General features: G+C 46.4%; 1 protein-coding gene across 3 annotated transcripts in view; it reads right to left on the reverse strand.

Annotated features, from left to right (window-relative positions):
- The window catches only part of RALGPS1 (Ral GEF with PH domain and SH3 binding motif 1), a 282,818-nt gene that overhangs the window by 163,316 nt on the left and 102,597 nt on the right, over window positions 1-16,905 (reverse strand). For all 3 annotated transcript variants that reach the window (XM_082657473.1, XM_082657474.1, XM_082657475.1), the window contains 2 exons: window positions 7,642-7,731; window positions 4,888-4,980 (listed from right to left, as the gene is read on the reverse strand). In XM_082657473.1, the coding sequence (XP_082513599.1) occupies window positions 4,888-4,980; window positions 7,642-7,731 (183 nt within the window). The remainder of the gene's footprint in view (window positions 1-4,887; window positions 4,981-7,641; window positions 7,732-16,905) is intronic.

The following is a 16,905-nucleotide window of genomic DNA, read 5'->3' on the forward strand; positions in this document are numbered from 1 at the left end:
AATCCCAATCTGCTATTCACATGGTAGCAACACTAATTAAGAAAACAAAAGCAACTCTAAAGCAGATCATGTCTGTCTCCTGTTTAAAACCCTTCACTGCCCTCAGAATAGAACCTAACTCCTCTCTGGGCTGAGCCCTTCCCAGTACGGCCCCTCCACCCGTCCACAGCACCCTCACAATCTCCCCCAGGCCTGCTGCGCTCCAGCCACACTGGCCTTGGAGTTTCTTCCACCGTGGCCTCTGCACTGGCTGTGCCCTCATCTTGGCCTGGCCGGCTCCCTCTTGTCACTCAGGTCTCAGACAGGCCTTCCCTGAACACCCAGTCAGTCGCTATCGCATCCTCCTCTTTTGGTCTCCGGCATCACTTTTATTCCTATCTGACAGCCCTTGGTTCGTGACTTCATGCATTCAACAAACATTTATTGACCACTTCTTGCACCATCCAGACTAGGCACATGTTTATTCTCCCACAAAAACGTGTCTGTCTCCCCTGGATAACATAAAAGCCCATGAAGACAAGGGCCTTGACCATAGCCTCGGGGTCTGGCATGGAGCAGGCGAGGAGGTGTTCAATAAATATTTGATTTGCAGAATGAATAAGAGCCACACAGTATCTGTGCTCAGGAAATCAGAATTGGCCGATAGGACTTCTTGCTTAGGTCTCATGGCTTTGAGGCAGCCAATATTCCAAAGCGGGCCCAGTGTTGGGATAAATCAGACCCTATCTGCATTTTTCCAGGCCAGCAGAAGGGGACTCCCTCCCTGTTTGTGCATCTAGCCAGCATTTATTATGGGCCTACTATGTGCGAGCCTATGTGCGAGGTCAGCCTCTGCCCTGTCCCAGCTCACCCAGCTGCTGGTACTCAGCAGCCAGCCATGGACAGGCCGACAGGCTGCCCTGCCTACCAGCTAATGACCAGCTGGCCCTCACTGAAGGCCATCCATAGTGAAACCACGCAGCAGGTCTCTTCCCACACCTGTGACCCCCTTCCATCCAGGTTTCCCAGATATCCAGGGTTTCAATGCAACCCCAGTGACTGCAATCAGGGAGCTGGTCATACACTGTCCCCAGGGGCCTGTGTGCCAGCCTCACTTCTCCAGCCCCACTTCCCAAGCAGTGTGTGTGCCTGCTTTTCCCTGCCCTGTGCCCAGCCTGATTCCAACATCAGGTTCCATCATAGACAAGTCATCAAGCAAATGGCCAAGAACATGGACTACGTGTCCATCAAGGCAAAGCTACATCACATCGGCTCTGGCACTCATCAGCTCCATGATCTGAGACAGGTCACTACAACTCCTGGAACCTCAGTTTCCTTCTCTGCAAAATGAAGACTATTAAAGTTCTGACCTTTGGGGCTGCTACGGCTGGTGGACCTGCTCCTCTCTGCTCTGCAGGGTCATGAGATTTCACCAGTCCCAGATCAAGGGACAAGTCGGGGGAGGGGAAGCAGCAATTTTTTGGCAGCGTTTCAGTGGCTAATCTCATTACTGGGAAAAGAAGTAGCAAAAGGCCACAATTCGGCACAACAAACATATACAATTCAAACGACCAGTGTAAACTCAGTCGTTTGGGATATGGAGAAAAAATCAGACTGCACCAAGAAGGAAGGTGATCAAAGAGGGAGGCAGACCTGTAAACAAAACTGCAGAGTAGATGCCCTCTGTGCTCTGTCACAACAGGTGTAGAGAGAGTGTCAGGAATATAGTGGCATCGTCGATTCTGCTGGGCTGGGGGGATTTGGATGAAGGAGAAAGATGGCGAGTTTGGCCCCCACCATTTCCCAACTGCTCTGCACCAATCACTGTCCTTGGACTAACAGGACAGGTGGGCGAAAGGGGAGAGTCTGGTCTGAAACAGGCTGAATGGGGGGTTTACCCAGAACAAACAGCTCCCCACACACGACCTCGGAGATGTCATGCTGAATCCACACGGTGTGTATCACCTCCTCTCTCCCTGACACAGCCTTTGGCAGTTGCCATTCTTATCTCCCAGGATGCTGCATCTCCCCATCTTTTGCCTTGCTAAGTGGCCCTCTGTAACCAAGGAAATAGTCCTGGCTCTCAGCCCTTAGGAGGCAATGGGAGATTTCTCACAAAAAGAACAGTTGTTGTTTCCCTGGGTCCCCCGTCCTTTGGTGACGTGTAACCGCAGCTTCCTGTCCTCTCCCTGGCTCCCACCAGCTAGATGCCAAGGTCAGCGGCCAATCCCAGGGGACCAGCGGAGTAGCAGAAGCCATGGACTAACCAAGGAGTAAGTGGCCAAAAGGCAGCCTTCAAGGCCTGGCTGCAGCTCTCTGGCTCTCTGGCTGTTTGTCCCCTCCCTGGGGCCCTCCTCTGACTTCCCTTCCCCAGATCAAAGGACAAGCAGGGAGAGGGAAAACAGTTCTTTTCTGGCAACATTTCTGTGGCTAAGCTCACTACCAGAAATTAATGGCAAAAGAAGGGTGCGCTTCAGAGGCCAGCAGCCAGGCCAGCAGCAGCCACAGCCAGAACAGAGGCTCAACGGCCTGGGCAGCACCCAGAGTCTGCTGATGTCACCCTTAAAGTTCCTGTTAGAGCACTGTGTATAGAGGAGACAAAACAATAAACAGGCCCGCTCTCTTGTTTTGACTGACAAGGCATCACTGGAACTGTCCTTGTTGAGCTCCATGGGGTGTGGTGGGTAAGCGCAGGGACTCCGGAGCCAGACTGCTCCGGTTTGATTCCCGCTCTGCCTCTTAGCTGGGGAACCCTGCATAAGTCATCCCACCTCTCTGTGCCTCCTCTTGACGGTGGGTAGCTGTCAAGAGGAAATGAGGGGACTTCCCGGGTGGCGCAGTGGTTCAGACTTTGCGCTCCCAATGCAGGGGGCTCAGATGTGATCCCTGCTCAGGGAACTAGATCCCACAGGCATGCTGCAACTAAGAGTTCATGTGCCACAACTAAGGAGCTGGCGAGCTGCAACTAAGGAGCCCGCCCCCGCGACTAAGACCTGGCACAACCAAATAAATAAGTAAATAAATAAATAAATTTATTTTTTTTAAAAAAAGAGGAAATGAGTTAATACAGGGAAAGCTTTTAGAGCAGCGCCTGGCAAATCTGTAAGGAAGAACAGCTGACCCACGTAGCCTGGAAGGGAGTTAGGTGAGGAAGCTCATGCTTTCAAACGGGTCCTGGGTGGATATTTCATTCCAGGCTCTCTGAGGAGCTGTGGGAGATTTATCTTCATTGCAGCAAAGACCCACCAATGGCAGTGATGATCCGGCCACCCTGGCACAGGACTCTGCCGAGCCACAAGGAGCAGTCCTGGATGTTGTTCTGGCCCAATGCTGCCCCACCATCCTGGGCAAGGCACAGCAGCCTGAGGAGAACGCTGGCCAAAGCTCCATGGATGGGCCCTGCCCATCCCTGAGTGGGTGGCATCTCTGTGCAGGCCCCTCATGCTGACTCCCCGCTGCCCTCACTGACTGTGCCACTTATGGGGTCACCGAGAGTCCCTGTGTTACTGACAGTAAGGTCTGTGTACCGTGAGATTCATCATTCCTTCTTCTGGGCCCACACAGAGCTCCCAGCGGTCCAAGAAACAATAGCAGCACCTAAATGATGGAAAATTCATTTGAAAAAGAATCTCCAAGCAACTTTTGAAAAAAGCGTCATGGCTCAGATGGACTCAGGGAATCACAGGGCTGGCAGCAACCACAGAGACCAGTGGCTTCCAAACTTGCTTTGACCTCCAAAGCCACTGCTCAACTGAAGTTCACCCAGAAGCTCAGGACATAAAACTGATGCAAACAGAGCTGCTCTGGCAGAAACCGTGCTCTGGAGGTCTGCTTGGTGCCCTCCGTCCTCTCCCCCAGCCCCTGCTGGCCCCAAGTCAGTTCCAAAGAACCCCTGGGCTCCACAAAGCACTAACGGAGAACCACAGATCCAGGCCAACCTCCCTAAGTAGATAAGAGGAGACGAGTCCCACAGAATCACTCTGCACAGACGGTGCCTGAATGCAGACCCAGTCTTTTGACTCCAGGCTAAAACCTCTCACTCCACTTTGCTATGGCTTGATCTATGGAAAATTGCAATTTAAAGAAACAAGGCTCACTTCTGACAACCTACAACATAATCCCTAAGTATTTTAAAGGCCCCTGAACTAGCCAAGTCTGAAACAGAGCCCAGCCCCGCAGACTGGCAGAAAGAAGTTCGGAAGTGAGTTAGTTGCAGAAGCACAGCTGACAACTCCATACAGTTTCCTTCAGTTCTGTGGGACATAAACAGGTCTTGAAAGGCTTGGGCTGTGTGGCTGTGAGAGACCCCAGACCAGGCGGGCCAGAAGGTGAATGCTAATGAGTGATGGAAATAGCAATGACTTCCCCCGTCAGGCGCAGTGCCAAGCTAAGGAGGATAAAGAGGTCTGAGATATTTTTAAAGTATTTTTACAGCAGAAAACTTTCCTACAGACTCAATTATATAACTGTCAGACTCCACCTCTGGGCTGAAATTATCCATGGCCTTCAGGAAAAAAAAATTATTTTTCCCTACATGAGGGTCACAGGTTCCTCCAAAGAAACTCTTAGCTGCACAGCCAGCAGCCCAGCGCAACTGCAAGGCTTCCCAGGGGCAGTTTGAAGCGGAGGGCAGAAGTCATGCCACTGACCCCGCCATCACACATGATGTTGTCAGGTCCAGAAGGGTCCCCGGCCACGCTGGCTTCCTCACAGTTTCCCTGTCCCAAAACGAGGCTGAGGTCACTGAAGGAGAGAGAGTGGCCAGGGGACACTTCATTAACCCACAGTCATCCTCCGTCGTTGGCAAAGGGCAGACTGAGAAAGGCTTCTGGGGCTTAAGGAATGGAGAACTTCACCAAAGAAAGGACGGCCCAAACCAAAGGAACAGACTTAGGAAGATTAACTTACAGCCCAGGTTTTTGTCAGCCTGAAGATGGGTGCACTTTGTAATGCTGACACCACAGACATGAGAGAATGAAGGTTGTTGAGTTCTAGAAGTTTCTGAAAAGAAAAAAAGATATGGAATAGATTATTTTGCTGCTATAAACAGAACAAAAACATGTTCAAGTGTTACCAAATACTGTCATATTTATGAAATTCAATTACACTTAAAAATATCTCATGTAGAAAATACAGTTCTAGAAAGTTCACAGAAACCATATGCTCTTTTTCTTTCAGATTGTCAAAAGGTGAGTCTGCATCTAAAACATTTGCAAAATTCCATAAGCTGACTAGTCTGGCTGCTGGACAGAAACATGGCTCGGGATGAGGTTTGATAATGTCCTTTCTGTTCTTTTTTTAGATGAATCTGAACTGTCCCAGCAGGCCTTTGTAAACTGAAACCTCCGCTGTGCCAACAACATCAACATGGGTCTACTGAGATTACCTTCACACCCGGAAGTGGGAGGCTGGGGAAAGATGTTATCAATCTGCACGATCTCCTCAGCTGGGAGCACGGAGCTCCAGCTTCCCAGCCACTTGACCATGCTTCTCTGAACCAGGCCCCAAATTAGTGAGAACGTTTGGATTTAATTCCATCTCAGACAAGTTCCTTACCACAGAGGGCAACAGAAGGAGACACAGGTGAGGGTGAGCGCAGAAAAATGTAATTGCTCTGCTCTTGGTTTTATGCTGAGGGAAACCTGCCAACGGGACCCGGGTCCCACTTCTCACTCCCAGGAGTCGGTGAAAGTTGTGTAGCCGGCAGGCTCCACGGAACCAAGAGGCCTGGTTCTAACCCGGGTTCCCACTACTGGTGTGTTCTGTGGCAAGTTACCTAAGCCTTCCGAGCCTCGACATCTTCATATTTAAAATGAGGAAGGTAATCACAGCACCTCTGCTGCGTGGGATGGTGCACATAAACTGCTAGACCAGTGCCTGGCACCCAGGAGAGCGGGCAGTGTGGCGTGGGCTGCTTGTTCTTTGTCAGGAAGACTTGTCCCCAACCCCCCCCCCCACCTGCATGTTCCCACGGCAGCCTGTGCATTTCCTCAGCCCACTGGACTGTATTTGCTTGCACTTGCCCCTCTCTCACCCTGGACTGTGTGTGCCCTGAGAGCCGGGATGAAGCAGTATCTACCATCATATCCCTAGGACCTAGTACAGCACAGAGCAGGGCTTAGTAAAATGAACAAATCCACGAAAAGCCCTTATGCCTAGTCCTCACGGCTCTGTTCCTACCTGGAGATTTCTCCCTTACCACACAAGTTAATACTGCATTTCATACATCTCGTAATATTCCCTAATCGTTTGCTGTGTGTAATAATAGATTCTGAGTGAGCTGAATTTCATCCTTTGTATCTGAATGGCTATGCCTGTCACAGAATTTCTTTTAGAGGTGAAGGTTCTCTGGGAGATTATCTAATCCACCCCTTTCCCATTTTATAGATGGGAAACCAAGGCCCAGAGAAAGGAGGAGGCTCGAACAAGAACATACCCAGGGCACAGCGCCAGCGTGATGATCCACCATCGGAAGATGGCAGAGCTTAAGGAGGAATCGTTTTGGATCCCTTGGGTAGGGACTGGAAACTTCCAAACTGAAAGCACCAGATGGGCTGGAACTTCATCCCACTTTCTCTTGTGGCCCAGCACGAACTCACCGAGAGCAACAAGTATCATTACGCCCAGCAACAGTTCCAGGCACTTCAGAATGCACAGGACGTAAAAGTGTCCATGCCCCTAACATACTTAGAGCTGGATGAACACAACCTTGCTGTGAGGGGCAGCAGAGCAGCTCTCCTGAAGGCAGAGAGACACGCTCCGACTGACCATGGGGCCTGGGCGTGGACACCCACCTCTCTAAGCCTCCCCTTCCTCCTCCGGAAATGGGATAATAATAATGTCATCTTCAAATGAAATCATTTCTGTAAAGCAGCAGCTATGGCACCTGGCCAGAGAGGGGCCGCAGTGAAGGTGAGCTGGCCTAAGACCTCGGTGGGAAGACAACGTGCACACACAAAGCGGGCAGTAAACAGACAGGACGGTGCTCCGCTGAGTCAGGCGAGCCCCGTGGTGGGGAGCAGTGGGCTGGGAGGGGCTGGCAGGACTGTGTAAGAGATGAGAGTGGTCCAGGAAGGCCCGTGGGATCACAGCCTGGGCTGGCAGAGATGAGGGAAGAGGAGGGGCAAGTGGGGTAAAGACGTGAGCCTGGTGCCCAATAACCGGCAAGGACCAACCCTACCAGGGCAGACCCAGGGGGTGGGGTCGGGGCAGCAGGGCCCGGGCCTCAAGTGCAAGATGGGGTGGGGTGAGCTCTGCTGACCGCGAATAAACTGTGCAGGATGTGATGGTGTCACAACCTCCGATGCTGACTAAAAGCCATCAACCCCCGGCACTGGCTAAATCTGAATAGGAGGATGAATGGATTCCAGAGGTAGCCACTGGGGCCTCGTGGAGAGTCTATGAAAGGCCAGCTACAAAGAATGGTTGGCTGCCAAAACCACAGGGCGGAGGGCACCTGCCTGTGCATGCACAGGGGCTGGGAGGCCCAGCAAGCAGCCAGGCTGGTCCCACAGCTGCCTCTGCCTGGGGAAGCTGGGCCAGAGCCCCGTGTCTGAACCCTGCCCAGCTCATCCAGAGCAAATCGTCACCCAAAGTACCAAGGAAACACCTTTTTGCGACAAAAAAGAAAGGAAGGGGAAAAGTAATAATAAAACAGCTTACCTTGGCTATTTTCACAAAATGGCTCAGGATTTCTGCCCTTATTTTTAAAGTCTGTGCTGTTAGAATTTCTCGTACAACCCAAAAACTGACCTGTAGAGTCAAACACAGACACACACACAGACACACACAGACACACACAGACACACACACACACACACACACACACACACACACACACCAGAAAAGTTGTTAAATGCCGGACCAACCAAGTTACCCCGCCCACTACTTCTATGGGATTTCTAAGAGGTTGGGAGACTGACAGAGCAAACCCTAGGGTTGCAGGAGGTTGAGGGTTCCTTTATGACACCTAACCCTACAAGTGGGTCCCATGCCGTCAGCACCAGCTCTCCAATATGCATAGTGGTGCTGTGAGAAATAAGTACTCCCATCATTAGCCAGGGGACTTAGTGGGCCTCCATCGACATATGGGTCTCCCTAAAGGTGCTTCAGGAAATTTTGAGATGTATCAGACAGGATTTCTGCTCAGAAGGATCCCAGTTATGGGGAGATGGATGGATGGATGGATGGACGGATGGACAAATGGCCAGACAAAGGGATATGCATGCTGGCAGTACCACCTATGAGATCCATATCTCCAGCCAGACCCAAGACAAGACGGACTCACCTATATTTGCACAATTACAACAAATTTCATTTTCTAGGAGAGGTTTGCCCAATAATTTAAGTGATACAAAAACATCTCTTAAAGTTCTGTAAAGCAATGCAGGTAAAAGGGCATGTTTTTCTGGAGACAGCATATGCCAAAAGGATATACTGGTACTTTTCGTTCAGAATCTCACTCACACTTGACCATCCTCGAGCCCCTGAGTCCTTTGGTGGGAACAAGAAAGTCATCCATCAGTGTCTAGTTGACTCACACGATGCCTCAATGAAACAAGAGGAGCTTCATGCTGAGAAACACTGGGCAGTGGTTTGCTTTCCTGTTTATGTTTCATGACTATAACAACAGCTCTATGTGAAACACGGATGCCCAAGAGTGCAATGACAGCACCGCAAAGAAAGGAGGAGAGATGGGCAGAGAATGGGGGAGACGTGGAATGAAAAGGAAGGCTAAGCATCTAAAACCTCTAAATTTTACAAAGACTAAAAGAGTTAAGGATAGTCCAGAGTTATCAAAGCATGTTTACTGCTGCAACCAAATGTCTTCCCTTTACTGAAATACTGTCACTTTTCAATGAGAAAACAAGAAAAAATTAAATCACCAAGAATCAAAATTTGGCTTCTTATATTAAGCAGGAATATTATAGAAAAGTTTTCTCTGTGTGATTATCTGTGGTTGCCTCCAGGACGTGCCTGGGTTTCCATAGAATCATTTTTTCCAAGGAATTGCCTAAAATTAAGTTCAGACTCAAATGTTACTAGCCAGTTATGGAAGAAAGATTTTCCATATAGCAAGATTTTTTCTAGGTGATATGCCCATAAACCTTATATTTTAATACATGCACACTTTTATGCCACATAAATCTCAAGTGTGATAGTTTATATGTATAATTTAATAGATTCTTATGTGTCAAAAAAAATCACACCTATTTAAAGCATAATTACGGAACGTGGCAGAGTTGACTCAGGTGGTGTTCAGAGGCAACTCTGGATCAGTTCACTTCAGCAGACTTTCACGAAGCCCTTACTGTGTGCTCCAGGCACTGCGAGTCCAGACCTGTCAGTCCAGAAATCACTGTATTAAAAGGCAGCTGGTGATCATGTCCATCAAACAAGTTCCAACCAAGTGAACTGGAGTATGGGGGAGATAATGAGAAAAGAAGGCTTCCTAGAGGAGGTGGGCCTTGAAAGATGGGTAGACCCTCAACAGGTGAGGAGACCAGGGAGAGCTGAGCGGGTGGACAGGACTGGTGTTGCAGGTGCCCCGTGGGGTTGGGGCGGGAGGGAGGCTGAACTTAGAAGGGAAGGGGGTCTGGAGAAACAAGGGGACACTATGCTGCACAAGGAGAGTTCCAGAGGCTTCTGAGCACAGGAGTGACAGGCTAGACCCTTCTGCAGGAGCAGGGACACCCATCAAGAAGCTGAGGCGATGGTCTAAGTGAGAGACGGGAGGCCTGAGCGAGGGCAGTGTTGAAGGAGATGGAGGAAAGGGGCAGAGGAGAGAGACATTACAAAGGGAGAATCAGCATGGTTTTAAACTGTTTTAATTGTTTTTTAACTACAAAATTTAAGAGAAGCTTAATGTAGAAAACAAAGGGACAGAGATAAGCACAAGAGACAGAAGTCATTTGCAAGCTCGTTCTCACATACAGACCCCTGATAAACACTGTGGTATGTGTCCTTCTTGGAACATATGTTTGTCATGTCTCAGAACATATGTCTGTCTAGTCATAGAACATGTTTCTCCTTTTCAGTTAAATTGGTATATATTAATCATACTATCACAAGAATTTTTATAAATATGTAAGAATATCAACATATCTTTAGCAGCTGCCAAGCATTTCATCTCAGGGATGTCTCCTCATCAAGGAAACTCCTACTGTTGGGTAGCTTATTTCGAATTACTTTGTTGTGATAGACAATGCTGTGGTGAACATATTTATACATATATCTTTATACATTTTTAATTAAGGTCTGAGGATAAATTCCTGTAAGGTAGAGTGAATAAAAGTATGTGTACCTTTTTTCAAAAGTATATATTTAAAAACTTGGCTTCCAAAAGTTTTATTTGTTGATCCATAGAAATTGGAGCAGGCTAATACCAGTTACTACAGCTCTTTTTTTCTTTACTAACTTAGTGGACAAACTAATGTCTCACTGTTCCTATTTTACATTTCTTTCATGACTCCTCAGTTAACATATTTTTGCACGTTTTTTAAGTTTTTTGTTGCAAATATTTATAGGCCATTTGTATTATTTGCCTGTGAAGTATGTGTTCAGGTCCTTCATCCACCTTTCTATTGGGACACCTGTCCTCTGACTCTTGATTACTAAAAGGGGTTTATATTAAAGAGAATACATTACCCCTTTGTGAGTCATACAGTGTGCCAAGAGTGTGGAGAAACTGATACTCATACACTGTTTGCAGGGGTATAAATTCACAGGACCATTTTGAAGAACCACTTGAATATATCTTTCAAGCTGTTAAAAGTTATATTCTCCCTGGAATATTTATCTTACAAAAATACAGAAATGTAGAGTGATATACATACAAGGGTTCACTGAAGCGCTGTTTATAAAGCAAAAGAATATGCCCATCAATAGGGAACTGGTTGCATAAATAATACTATCACCTCAAACTTTGGAAGGAAGTCGCTATGGAAGGAAGGAGGCAGTTGTGCTCCACCTTCTTGAGGGCAAAATATCTACATAGATTATTTGGAATTCTTCTGCATAGGAGGTTTGTCTAGTCTCCCCCATTTATTTATTCCATCATTTGTTTACATCAGAATGGACTCATGGATACTTTGGGGTTTTGATCCAATACTATGTTATTTATTTCCTTACTCAAATTGTTCCAGCTTTGGCCACTGAGAGCTGGCGTCGACATGCCCCCAGCATTGTTTGGTTGGTTTGTATGAGCACCTCCTTACTTTCTGGAACTACAAGATGCTACCGCCTCATCCTGTACATTTCTTGTCCCACTCCGAAACCAGCCATTTCTCCAAGGAGCCTTGGTTCCTTTTTTTAAAAATATTTTATTTATTTATTTACTTATTTATTTTGGCTGCGCCAGCTGGGTCTTAGTTGCAGCATGCGGGATCTTCGTTGCAGCATGCGGACTTCTTAGCTGTGGCATGCATGTGGGATCTAGTTCTCCGACCAGGCATCCAACCAGGGATCGAACCCGGGCCCCTGCATTGGGACACAGAGTCTTACCCACTGGACCAGCAGGGAAGTGCCCCCTGGTTCCTTTTATTAGATAATGGTGTTAGAAACCAAGATCTGGGAGCTACGTGTGCTCGTGCTACTTAGGTATCACTGTTTCTAGGTCCTCTCAGATGCAGAGCAAGGAAGTGTGTGTGTGTGTGTGTGTGTGTGTGTGTGTGTGTGTGTGTGTGTGTGTGTACCCTAACTCTTGTATATATACATACCTATAAATATTTCTATATGTAACCATCTGTATCTATATTAAGCTAAATATGACTTCCTACTAATGTCTCCACCTCCAATCCATTACCATATGGATCACTCTAGCCTCCTCTTGCTTGTCTACAACTGTCTACTCCAACAGGTGAGAGAAACCTGGGTCCCACCATCTGCCACCCATTTCCTTAATTGTTCAATTCCAGTGTTCATGCATAATGGCTCCAGAATTGTTACCCATCCGTCCTTGGGAAACAACTTGATCAGAGTACAGTGCTTACATACAGTTCCTTTTGTCTTTAGTCTTTCAGGCTCCCTCATTTCCAAAGTTACTTAGGCCAGCACCTTTTCCCCTCACCCTTCTCAGGGAGGTTGTTTCATACATTTACAATCCAGTTAGGTTCACTTGTTATGTTCTACATTCCATCCTAGGACCCCTTAATCTCCACAATGATTAAAATTTGCATAGTTAGCACTAAGAGGTTTACTCTTAGTGCTGTAAAGTTCTAAGGGTTTTCACAAATGCACGGTGGCATGTATCCAACATTATAGTATCATACGGAATAGTTTCACCACCCTGAAAAATCCCCTGTTCTTCCCCTCCTCAAAGCTCTCCCCTTCTCACACCTCTGGCAGCCACTCATTTGTTTACCATCTCTATAATTTTAGCTTTCCAGAATTTTTTTCAGCATTTTCCAGAACGTCAAAAAAAAAAAATGGGGGAGGTAATCACACTTATGTTGCCTTTGCAGACTGGTTTCTTTCACTTAGCAATATGTATTTAAGATTCATCCATGTCTTTATATGGCTTGATGGCTTATTCTTTTTTTTTTTTCCAATGAAGACTATTCCATTGTATGAATTTACCAGTTTGCCTATCCTTTCACCTATTGAAGGACATCCTAGTTACTTTCAGTATTTGACTATTATAAATAAAGCTGCTATAAATATTTGTGTGCTATTTGTGTATCTGTGTGTGTGTGTGAATATGTGTATGTGTGTAGATGTAAGATTTCAAATAAACTGGATAAATATTGAGGAGTTCAATTGCTGGATCGCACCATTTTTCATTCCCACCAGCAAGAAATGAGAGTTTGTGTTGCTCCAATTACTTGCCAACAATTGGTATTGTCAGGTTTCGTGAGGTTTTTTGTTTGTTTGTTTTGGGTTGTTTTTTTGTTTGTTTTTTAGCCATTCTAATAGGTGCATAGTGTTTGCATTTCCCTGATGGCAAATAATGCTGAGCATCTTTTCACGTTTATTTGCCCTTGGTTACATCTTTTTGGTAAAGTACTTACTCAGATATTTGGCCTGTTTTTTTTTTTTTTTTTTTGGCTGTGTTGGGTCTTTGTTGCTGTGCGCGGGCTTTCTCTAGTTGCGGCAAGCGGGGCTACTCTTCATTGCAGTGCATGGGCTTCTCATTGGGGTGGCTTCTCTTGTTGCAGAGCACAGGCTCTAGGTGCGCGGGCTTCAGTAGTTGCAGCGTGTCGGCTCAGTAGTTGCAGCGTTCGGGCTCAGTAGTTGTGGCTCGTAGACTCTAGAGCACAGGCTCAGTAGTTGTGGTGCATGGGCTTAGTTGCTCCGTAGCATGTGGGATCTTCCTGGACCAGGGATCGAACCCATGTCCCCTGCATTGGCAGGTGGATTCTTAACCACTGCACCACTAGGGAAGTCCCTGGCCTGTTTTTTAATTGAGTTGTTTTCTTTTTTCAAGATTTTTTTTTTTTTTTGATGTGGACCATTTTTAAGGTCTTTATTGAATTTGTTACAATATTGCTTCTGTTTTACGTTTTGTTTTTTCTGGCCACAAGGCATGTGGGATCTTAGCTCCCAGACCAAGGATCAAATCTGTACCCCCTGCATTGGAAGGCAAAGTCATAACCACTGGACCGCCAGGGAAGTCCCTAACTGGGTTGTTTTCTTATTGTTAAGTATTAAGAATATACTTTGGATTCAAGTCTTTTATCAGATATGTGTTTTGCAAATATTTTTCCCAGTCTGTGCTTTGTCTTTTAATTCTCTTAAAAATGTCTTTTGCAGAATAGAAGATTTTAATTTTAATGAAGTCCAACTTACCAATTTTTTCTTTCATGGATTGTGCTTTGGTGTTATATCTAATAACTCATCACCAAAGGTCATGTAGGGTTTTCTTCTGCGTTTTCTTTTAAAAGTTTTATAGTTTTGTCTTTTACATTTAGGTCTGTGATCAATTTTGAGTTAATTTTTATGAAAGGCCTAAACTCTTGTGTCTAGGTTCATTTTTTCACGTACACAAAAACAGTTCCAATTGTTCCAGCACCATTTGTTGAAGAAATTACTCTTTCTCCACTGAATGCCCTCATGCATTTGTCAAAGGTCAGTTGACTATATTTGTCTGGGTCTATTTCTGGGCTCTCTGTTCTGTTTCATAATCCTGGTCGTCTATTCTTTTGCCAATACCAAGCTGTCTTGATTATTATAGCTTTACAATCAGTCTTGAAATCAGGTAGAGTGAGTCCTCCAACTTCATTCCTTTTCAGTATTGTGCTGGTTATCCTACATCTTTAGCCTTTTCCATATAAACTTTAGAATCAGTTTGCTGATATTTATAAAACAGCTTGCTGGGATTTCAATTAGGATTGAATTGAATCTATAGAACAAGCTGGGAAGAACTGACATCTTAATAATGAGTCTTCTAATACATGAAGATGGAATACCTCTCTATTTCAATCTACTTTGATTTCTTTCATCAGTGTTTTATAGTTTTCCACATACAGAACCTGTACATACTTTGCTAGATTTATACCTAAGTATTTCTCGAGTATGTGTGTGCTACTGTAAATGGTGTTTTTTAAAAAAATTTCAAGTTCCAATTCTTCATTGCTGGTATATAGGGAAGCTTTCATATATTGATCTTGTGCCCTGCAACCTTGCTATACTCCCTTATTAGTTCCAGGAGCTTTAAAAATAGATTTCTTTGAGATTTTCTGTATAGACCATCATGTCATCTGTGAATAAAGACAATTTTATTTCTTCCTGAAGCAACACAAACTTTCACTCTTTGCTGGTGGGAATGCAAAATGGTACAGACGTGATCCAGCAACTGTACTCCTAGATATTTACCCAGTTTATTTGAAGTCTTATGTCCACACCAAAAAAAACCCAGCATGCATATGTTTATAGCAGTTTTACTCATAATCATCAAAAACTGTAAGTCCTTCAGAAGGTGAATGGATAGACTAGTAAATCCATACAATGAGCAGTACTCATAAAAAAGCCATCAAGCCATATAAAGACATGGATGAATCTTAAATGCATATGGCTAAGTGAAAAGACAGTCAGAAAAGGCTACATATATATGAGTTCCTTTTTTTTTTTTTTTTTTTTTTTTACATTCTGGAAAGGTAAAACTTTAGAGATAGCAAGCAGATCAGAATCTGGACCACTGCCTTCCTCTCCATAGCAAACCCTGCCTTATTCCTTGGGTAACATCAACATCACTGTGAACGACCATGGTCATTTCAGCAACTGTTACACACCTATCACTCCAGTCACCTCCTTCTCCAAATTACCCAGGACTGCGCTGCATCAGAAACCTGAAGTTCCAGTCTCGGGCCACAACCTTTAACCTTCTAATCCTCACCTGCTCCTTGACCCCCACCCCACTGCTGTGCCCATCCTTCCCTCTCACCACGCCTTGGAGTCCTTGGTGGCCCTTTTCCTCTTGAGCAGATGGATCCCCTATCATTTGTCACTTCAGCCCCTTCTTAGCCAGTACTTTTAGGTCCCTTGCCCCATGGTCCTTCAAAAAATCTGCTTTGCTCATCATGGATGGATCCAACCACTTGCCTTCCTGTGCCCCTCTCTTTAGGCTGCAAAGTGCAACTAGAGAGAACCAGCGACCCTCATGCCCTGGGGCTACTTTAAAAGCCACAACCTCTATTTCCAGCGGCTCTGCCCACAAGTCTTCCTATATTTCCATAGTCAACCTTCTCTTTCCCCTGGAGTGGTTTTTTCAAGCTCCCCCCAAACCCCTCAAGCTTTCCTCCTGCTTCCCCGCCTTCACCTCCTATTTCACCGAGGAAAGAGGAGCCGTGAACCTTCTTGCACCACACCTGCAAGCAGACCTGTGTCTGTATCTTTCCTTTCTGCAGACTCGCCTTTTACGATGAAGAGGTCCCAGGCCTCGGCCTCTCCCACCTTCGCTGGGACTTCACTTCATTATGTATTCCCTCTCTCTCCTCATCTTTAATTTTTCCCGGTGTACTGGCTCTTTCCATTCAAAATATGTACACCCCCAAGGCTCTTTCTGCTGAAAAGAAAAGAGGAATATTAACACCTCCCTGAACGTCTTCAACCCCTCCAGCTACCCCCTTCTTCTCATCTTTCTCCTTAGAGCCACTGTTCAAGCATCGCCTACACCTGCTCTCTCCATTTCCTCACATCTACCGCTCAAGCTGCTACAGCCCAGCTTCCATTTCACACCGCCGCAGAACAGCTCCTGCTGAGCCTAGCACCGCCGTGCTGCTAAACATAAAAGACTCTTTTTTTAGTCCTTTTAAATGACCCATTCTGTAGCATCCCGTTATCCTTGAGACACTGATTTCCAAGACACCAGCCTTTCTGGGTGTTCTTCTCGTGCCCAGGCTGCTCTTTCTCAGCCCCTTCTCCTCTGCCCTTCCCATAAGCCCTAAGTCTCTCACGTGGGCCTCTGTTGCTCCCTGGGCAATCTCATCTACTCCTGCGGCTTCGAATGCAGGTGACTGCAATATCTGCATCTTCAAGCTGGATCTATCCCCTGACTCCCAGACGCAAATACCCAATTACCTGCTGCATGGTTGAGCTCACACGCCCAGACCTCTCTCCTCTCCGTCATCTCCCCTCTCACAACTGCTCCTCCTCCTCTGCACTCACCACCTCAAAGAGTGCCGCTGCCAAGGACCAAAGCAGGGCCTCCTTTGCGCCTCCCTGTCATCTCCCTCCAAATCCAATCAATCACCCAGTGCTATCATTCGGTCTCTTAATATTCTCTTGAGCCCGGCCACTCTACATCTCTGTCGTTCACCTAGATTAATGGGACAGACTCCAATCCAGTCTCCTGGCCTCCCTTCCTACTGCCCACACCTCTCCTCTGGTTTTCCCACCCTAGCACTGATTCCCCTGGATTGTAATCCCCTCCATCACGTCTGTCTCCCCCACCAGACTATGAGCTAATGATGGCAAGGGCTACATCCAGTT

Source organism: Grampus griseus, assembly GCF_964374135.1.
Source record: "Grampus griseus genome assembly, chromosome: 6".
NCBI lineage: Eukaryota > Metazoa > Chordata > Mammalia > Artiodactyla > Delphinidae > Grampus > Grampus griseus.